At 42.6% G+C, this 8,538-nt stretch overlaps 1 protein-coding gene across 1 annotated transcript in view; it reads left to right on the forward strand.

Annotated features, from left to right (window-relative positions):
- LOC104466768 (kelch-like protein 32) overlaps window positions 1-7,014 on the forward strand; it is a gene marked incomplete at its 3' end in the record, with an annotated part of 13,285 nt that extends 6,271 nt beyond the window's left edge. The window contains exons 3-4 of the mRNA XM_010080299.1: window positions 4,379-4,437; window positions 6,822-7,014. Coding sequence (XP_010078601.1) covers window positions 4,379-4,437; window positions 6,822-7,014 — 252 coding nt within the window. The remainder of the gene's footprint in view (window positions 1-4,378; window positions 4,438-6,821) is intronic.
- Window positions 7,015-8,538: the final 1,524 nt, after the last annotated feature.

Raw genomic sequence — 8,538 nt, forward strand, 5'->3', positions numbered from 1 at the left:
ATTTCCGCCCTCCCCCCCCCCGCCATGGTGCAGATTTTGACCAAGGAAATGATGGAGATTATGTATCTTGGAGAATTATTCTGAGTTTGCAAGTGGCTTGGGGGGGAAAGTATTACCTTACTATCAGTATGCTGTTTGTTGTGAGGAGAAGAAAATTTTTTTCTCCATAAATGCCCATAAAATTGTTTTATGAAAAATAGATCTGAAATAAATAGGAATCTACAGTATCTAACCAAATCAAGTTTTGTGGTGCAGCTAGCACAGAAATTACGAGGAGCGGGAGTTTGACAAGTACATAAAAATTGTCTCAGTGATACAGTCTTAGTCTGTGTATGGAACTGTTTTTTTATTATTATTATCATCAACATCTTTGAATAAAGATAATGGATCTCACACCTTTCAAGAATGGACATTATAGGTTTGATGCTGTTGATTCTTCTTAGGTTGAATGTAAACATCAAGTTTTAATGATTAAAAAAACAACAACAACCACAAGCATGGTGTTGTGCCCCTCTTGTTTGCAGCTGGTTTGCATCCAGGGTGGAAGAGTGTTAATCAGAGCTGCTGTGGTTGTCTTCCAGGGCAGTCCTTAGGGTAGGAGAATACGCTCCGGCTCAGCTGTCCTCACTGCACCTGAGCTGGCTGAAGTAAAAGGCAGCAGACTTGCACGTTGAGGGAGGATTATCTTGTGTTTAACACACAGACGTGTAAGAGAGGAGAGATTTCTATTTTAAAATAGCAGAGCACCTTGGGGCACATGTCATGAGTTTCTATATATTCCCTGGATTTTCTGGAAGGAGTACACGTGGGAGCTCTTTGCCAACATGTAGTTTTACACGTCTCCCAGCGAACTCGGATTCGTGCGTGCAGCCTAGCACTCGGGGACTTGAGAGACTGTTGTGAGATTTTATGGGGGATTTGGATTGGATTAGATTTCTTAAATCATATGGGGGTCTTACCAGGACATGTTATAAATATGGATTATAAATTTTCAATTGGGAAAATGGTGTTGAATCTACTGCTTCCTACCCTTCTCAATGTGGAAGCGTTTTATTGAAGGTGCTTTTCAGTGCAGTTTGTGGACTGTTTGGGGGGCTGTAACAACCCAAAATATTTCCCACGTGTGGGGAAGGGTTGGACAAGGCAGATCTCTGACTCCTTCAGGAACTTCTGCATGTAGAGGGGCATTGTTGCATGAGTTGGGAATTTATCAGTCTTGGAGGACTTAAAGCAGGATTTACAGCCTGCAATGGAGTCAGCAACAATGACTGCAGCAGTGTAAACACATTGCAAGCCCACAGGTTGGATGCTGGGCTTTCCATGAGTGTATTCATGTCTGTAAGAGCAAGAAAGACACAAGCTTGTCCTGAGGGTGCTCCTTGCCTCCCAGAAGCTCTAGTCCTCCAAGCAAGCTGTTTGTGACAAAGTGGTGCAATCATTGCTCTTGGTTTATTAAACCCAGCAAGCACTGACTAAACTGTAAATTTTCTGTCATTTACCCAGCCAGACTTTTGTTTTTTTTTTTTTTCCTCTTTCCTTGGCTGGTGGGTTACTGCCACACTAGCTGCTGTTGCTTGACATAAAATTTAATAGCATGTTTTGTATTTTTAAATACTTCTTTTCAAGTGTCATTACCATGCCTTTCCCTTCCTTTCCTCATAGAAAGCACTGCAAAGAAGTTTAAGAAATCATCTCAGAATTACCCAATTTTTTTTTTTTTCTGGAAGTACGTATTTTTAGTACCATTTCAACTTATTTTTTTCCTTGTCCTATTTTTTTTAAGAGACATATTGCTCCTTTTTTGCCCTCTTCCAACTGCCTGTAGTATTAAAAAAAAAAAAAAAAAGTTCAAGAGGACATTGCAGACTTGTTAAATTTGAATTTTGGCAGAAAATTTTAAACTTTTGCTATAGCACTTCAAAGTTAGGAGGAACTTGAGTTTGAAAATTGATGCAGATATAAGATGGCATATTTAATGACAGATGTATCTATAGAAACCTGTTAAGATGCAGATTATCCCCCTGGGGAGGGGAGATCAAAACTGCCAATCTATAAAATATACTTGTTAGGGGAAGGCATAGAATCTATCTCTGCGAGCACTTTGATTACAGGGGACAGTGTAGCAGCATGTGGCATTATAACCTAAGAGCAGACAAATCAGCTTGATGACTTTCAAAGCCAAGAATACTGCTGGAGGCAAGGGTACTCCAGCCTAGAAGAAATTAAAACATATAGAGACTGTTATTAATTCCAGATCTATTTTTGTGTAGTCAAATCTGTATGCAAATCCTTAGCATCTCATTTTGGCAGATTAATCTAAAAGTGAAGAGCAGTATGTGAAGGGAATGTAATGATAAAACACCACAGATGAGCAATATTGCAGGGGAAAAAAAAGTAAGCTGTGTACTTGATATGAGGGGCTCTTTGTGAAGAGAGGCGAATAATTTTGCTTATATGATTATTTTGTTATTTTATGAGGAAGCAATCCCCTTCTTTCTCTTATTCCTCCACATCTATCTCCCCAAATTAAGGTGTCCTTTCTGAACGGGAATATGTGACCCGGAGTTGTGTTTCCTATGCATCTCCTGTAGTTTAACATTCTGCAGGTAATCATCCAAATAACTATGATTTTTATTTTTCAAAATACTAATCTGGCACCACATTTTTAAGCATTATGCTAGGAGTGAAGATAACTATGTAAAAGAAAATCGAAGTACAAAACAAATATTAGAAAAGATTGTTTTGTGCATGTTGCTGACAGCCACTAACACTGTGAAGGCTGCACAACAGCGTAGAGACACATAGCAGATTGTGAGATGAGACATGGGAACAGTCATTGCTTTCCAATGCTTTTTCTTGCGGGTGTACTTCACAGGTGCTGTGATGGGTAGTGCGTAGCATAGTGTGATGGAAACAGTTTGGAAAGACTACATTTTGTCTTGGCTGTCTCGTAGCCTGTAAACGTCCCCGAGCTGAAAGCCTGTGCTGCCATCCCTGTGCAGGGGCCCCAGTACAGGTGGGTGTTTGCAGAAATGTGCCCAAATAACCAGCGTTATTCCTCCCTGCTGACAAGATTCCTGAATAGATTTGCCCATAGTTTCTGCTATCCATTGGTCAGATTCTTGGCCTCTCTCAAGTTATTTGAAGTGATCAGAGGGTATGTCTATGTTAGCAAGTAGCTCAGCCCAGTAGGAGCAAATCAGCAGGCAGAACCGTGGTGCCCAGTTCTCTATGTCTGCTCCGTGTACAGTTCACATCATTGGCACGTGCTGTTAAAACTGTAATGTGGGAAGTCTGTCTGTCCATCTGAGTTTGGCCACTGGTGTGTGGCCACTGGTGTGCCCTCATTATGTCCAGCCCTCCTGGCAGGATGAAAGGTGAGGTACAGCTTGCAGGCGTTATTTCTGGTCCCAGCTTCCCATGGGCCCCAGGTGGTGACAGCAGGGACTGGGACCTGTGGCAGTGCTGCAGGGACACCATGTCCCCAGGAGGCTTGAGCACACTTGAGAACACATCTATGCAGGTAAGATTACAGACTTGAGACTGAAGAATTTTTCCACCAGTTTACTCAAGGAGATTTGCCATTTAAAACCAGTAGAGTACAGGATGATAGGCATTAAGCGTGTACTGTGTTTGAGGTAAATAGTTGGGTTTGCAGCATCTGCTTGGGTCGGACTCTATTCTGGGCTTTTCTGAGGTGCTTTATACTTTGCTTTCTAAATGTTATTGAAAAGTACGTATGTGTGTACAACAATGGTAGTGTTGGTTTTGGTCACTATGGGAGGAACCTCCCAACATAAATCTACAACTAAGCCAGATTTTCTCTCTATAATAATGACCAAAGACAGTATTTCCTTCAAATATCTAGGTGAGAGCAGTTGCACAGGATTGCGCTATGCTTTCCAGCTGGCAGTGGTGTCCCACGTCACGCTCTTGGTTAGGCAGAGCTCCTCTCTGACCTCTTCCTTCTTCCTTATGCAAGCCCACCTCCTCCTCCTCCTTTAAACTGTGTCACACACTCCATGCTCCTTGGAACAGGGACAGGCTTTATCTTTGTGTCTTGATGACAGCTGAATGCACAGTCATTTATAAACAGATCAATTTTTATCTTGTTTTTAGCCCATAGAATTAGCTTTACAAAGGAAGTACGTGGGGGGGTGTTTGTTGTTGCTGTTTTGCGTTTCTAGATGTTTGACAAATGTGCTCCCTATTACCTTGTAACCAGATTAAAAAGTGCAGGGGAATATAAGCATAAGTGGTGGTATGCAACATAATTATGTCAGCAAATGAACCCTAGAACTGGTTATTTTGCTCTACCTGATCTTGGTCCTGGTTTTGCTTATATGATAAAATGTAACCTGTGTAAACTCTTTCATAGGAGGAGTAACAAATACAGCACAGTATCAGAACAGGCTCATGGTCTATGATCCTAAGCAGGTGGGTATCTGTGTTGTATGTGGTTTTCTCATATGTTTTGCTTCAAAGTGGTTGCTTAACAAATACATACAATGATTTTGTAAGGCTAAAAATGGTGACCATTTGAATTACTGGTGTTTCAAATTCACTTTGTACTGATGTGTGAGTTTAGCAGAGTAATGGAGACCCTGACTTTTTATTATGGGGTTTTTTTAAGCCTTTGGGTGTTAGAAATATCTTAGAATAAATACAGAAATGTGCTTTATATCCCCTGTATTCATCAGTATTTATTTTGCTTGTTCATTTTTTTTGTAAACCAGCAGCCCTGGGCAACGTATGCTCAAAGTCAGTGTCACAAAACTGCTTCTTGTCATTGGCATTTTTGCTTTGAATTGCATATATGGGCTTTTTGCTTTCTGCATACTTTCAGAACTATGCTACCTGTCCATGACTTATTCTGCTGACTGCAAGGGTGCCTATCATTTCATTACCAAAGCACCTAAAATATCTTTTAGGGATTATTTCATACATTATGTATGTGTTTTGATTAGGTTAGCATGGCTCAGTAACCATTTCAGAGGGTTAGGGCACAGTTGTGCCCTCTTGCTTGTATTAGGAATTAAAAGTCCTAAGCTTGCAATCAGAGTTGCATAGCCTGATTTACACCCGCGTGGAAGAATATTGACTTTTCTGATTGTAGGATAGGGGCTTTGATTGCTGTATTTGGAAGCAAATTGTGCCAGGAGATACTTCTAAAGCATAGCACATACAGGTCCTGAAGCAGAAAGCAGGCAATGACACAGCTGCCTCTTTCTTTTTGAGGTGCAGTTTTATGCATTGATCATATAAATCCTGATTCTTTACTAAATTGAAGTAGTAATTAGAGCCAGTAATCTTATTTTGCTTATGAGGGGGGCACTCTTATTTAGATACTGTGTCTCTGCTGTGTATCTTTTGCTTTGAGTCTTTACTTGCTGACGTGAAAGTTGCACCCCAAAATACCAGCAGTGGGGCTACTTCAGCGTGCCGTGCTGACTGGCGTGTAAAGAGTTACCCAGGAATTGTGCACTCGCATTCTTCAAATGAGGTCCGCTTCATGTTTGTACACACAAGGTCTTTTTAAAAATTCTGCTGGCATATTGTTTACGGTGTGTACTGGAAACCATCACATCTGCTTGCATCTCGCACAGAATCTCAATAACTCTATCATTCAGCACCAGCACTTGCTTCTGCGCGAGGCCTTTGTGGCGAGTCGATAATGCCTGCCATCTGCCACAGAGCACACAGCTACCTGCCAACAAGCCGGCTGGGATGACCTCTGCTTCCCCACCACTGATTAGTATTCACACACCGGCTTATTAGAAATGACCCCACCAGGCCCCTCTGTTTCTTTGCCTTTGCAGTGCTTTGCGGCTCACCTGGCAGGCACTGCAGTGGAGGAAGCTAAAGATATAATCAGAGGATGCAGGCAGGCTTTGCAAAGCAGATGGTGTCTATAGTCTAGTGTTAAGAGACTGGACTACTAATGCAAACATTAATGCCTAGTATTCAACTATTGCACATTGAAATGTATAGCTATATATTGCAGAGGTTAAAAGGCACTACTATTAGAGGCTCTTGAGTTACCGCAAGTGGTAGCACACGTAATGTAAAGAATTTCCTCACAGATTTTAACTTCCTCCACTTAAATGAATTAATCTCATCCACTGCCGGGCTGTTTGATTTGGTAAGCGTAGCAGAAGCAATCATTTTCTTAGGTTTAAAATGCCGTGCTTTAATCCCTCTTCTTCCACGTCCTTTTCCCCCTCCCCTCAAAAGGTAGAATTATTGAATATCGTTAACCAGGAAGAAAAATATGCAAAATGACTTTACATTGTAAGTGCCCACAAATAAAGGGTTAGTATTAAACTAAATACATGAATCATTTGAGAAGATTCTTTAGGAAATTAGTTTTCCCTGTTGCTTCATTCCCCAAGGATAAGATCAAATAAGCTTCTGAATAACAAAAGGTAGAAGCATCTCTCTTCTCTCGTAACAGAGCTAGTTGGTACAGATAATTTCAGTGCTGTATACAAAGGAGACAACTAATAGTCTTGCTTAAGGAGGATTTGCCTCTGAGTTCTAAAGAAGAAAAAAGCTTTGAATCCTGATGAGCTAAACTGGAAAAAAATACAGAGCAAGAAATACTATTAAATGTGAAATCTGTAAAACACGTGTTGAAAGTCCAGTATGTCTAGTCAGTGTTATAACCCACATGCATGTTTAAATATGAACAACACAAGTATATACACTTGTGATTTCTGGACAAGGGTAAGGAGAACACCACTAACATGATACTATTACTATACTAATAATATAGGTACATCTTTGAGCACTGCTGAGACAAGTTCTCTTTTCCTTTCCAGAATAAGTGGTTAAGCCGTAGCCCAATGTTGCAGAGGAGAGTGTATCACTCCATGGCGGCTGTCCAAAGGAAACTTTATGTGCTAGGTGGGAATGATCTGGACTACAACAATGATCGGATCCTGGTTCGGCACATAGACTCCTACAGTATAGATGCTGATCAATGGACGCGTTGCAGCTTCAACATGTTGACAGGCAAGTATTGTACACCAAAAGAGGAGACTCGCTCCTGTTAGAATAAAACATCAATTCTTTTCCCTTTAAATGCCTTTAGTATGTGGAACTCCACAACTTCGCCTCAATTGCCTCTGATTTAGGAGCCATCATTGGCCAACACGACATTTTTGATTATTGTTCTGGCATTCAGCGTTCTACAAAACATTTGGCTTAGGACATTGTAGGATAAGTTTTTAAGAAGGTGCACATAAAAGTAATTTAATTAAGCAATCAAAAGTTCTTTGTTGTAGTGTTACCAGTACTTATTTTTGATTACTCTCCAAAAGCTTGCCTGGACTTGTAGATTTAGCTCCCTGTTTGAGCAGTCAACAGGCAGATCCACTTCTACCATGTGTATTGGGCTGGTGTGGCAAGGTTTTGGTAGGTAGGGGTGTGTTAGTAGGGGGTGCTACAGGGTGCCTTCTGTGAGAAGCTGCTAGAAGCTTCCCCTATGACTGGTAGAGCCAGGTGGCTCCAAGTCAGACCCACCGCTGGCCAAGGCCGAGCTCATCAGTGATGGTGGTAGCGCCTCTGTGATAACATTTAAGAAAGGGGAAAAAAAACTTGAATTGCAGCCAAAGAGAGGAGTGAGGATGTGCAAGAGAAACAACTCTGCAGACACCAAGGTCAGTGAAGGAGGAGAGGGGGTGCTCCAGGCGCGGGAGCAGAGATTCCCCTGCAGCTTGTGGTGAGACCATGGCAAGGCAGCTGCGCCCCTGCAGCCATGGAGGGTAACGGTAGAGCAGATCTCCACCTGCAGCCTGGGAAGGACCCCACACCGGACCAGGTGGATGCCTGAAGGAGGCTGTGACCCCATGGGAAGCCCATGCTGGAGCAGGATCCTGGCAGGACCTGTGGACCCACGAAGAGAGAAGTCCAGGCTGGAGCAGGTTTGCTGGCAGGACCCGTGCTGGAGCAGTCTGTGCCTGAAGGACTGGCACCCCATGGAAGGGAACCATGCTGGAGCAGTTAGTGAAGAACTGCAGCCCATGGGAAGGACTCATGTTGGAGAACGTAATGGAAGACTGTCTCCTGTGGGAGGGACCCCACGCTGGAGCAGGGGAAGAATGTGAGGAGTCCTCCTCCTGAGGAGGGAGCAGCAGAGACGTGTGATGAACTGACCACAGCCCTCTTTCCTTGTCCTCCTGTGCCTCTCAGTGGAGAGAGAAAATCAGCAGTGAAGTTGAGCCCAGGAAGAAGGGAGGAGTGGGGATAATTGTTTTAAGATTTGGGTTTTATTTCTCATTATAGAATCATAGAATGGTTTGGGTTGGAAAGGACCTTAAAGATCATCAAGTTCCAACCCCCCTGCCATGCCAGGTTGCTCAAAGCCTCATCCAGCCTGGCCTTGAACACCTCCAGGGATGGGGCATCCGCAACTTCCCTGGGCAACCTGTTCCAGTGTCTAACCACCCTCACAGTGAAAAATTTCTTCTTAATGTCTAGTCTAAGTTTACCCTCTTTCAGCTTGTACATGTTACCCCTTGTCCTCTCACTACACTC

Source organism: Pterocles gutturalis, unplaced genomic scaffold (assembly GCF_000699245.1).
Source record: "Pterocles gutturalis isolate BGI_N339 unplaced genomic scaffold, ASM69924v1 scaffold9939, whole genome shotgun sequence".
Taxonomy (NCBI): Eukaryota; Metazoa; Chordata; class Aves; order Pterocliformes; family Pteroclidae; genus Pterocles; species Pterocles gutturalis.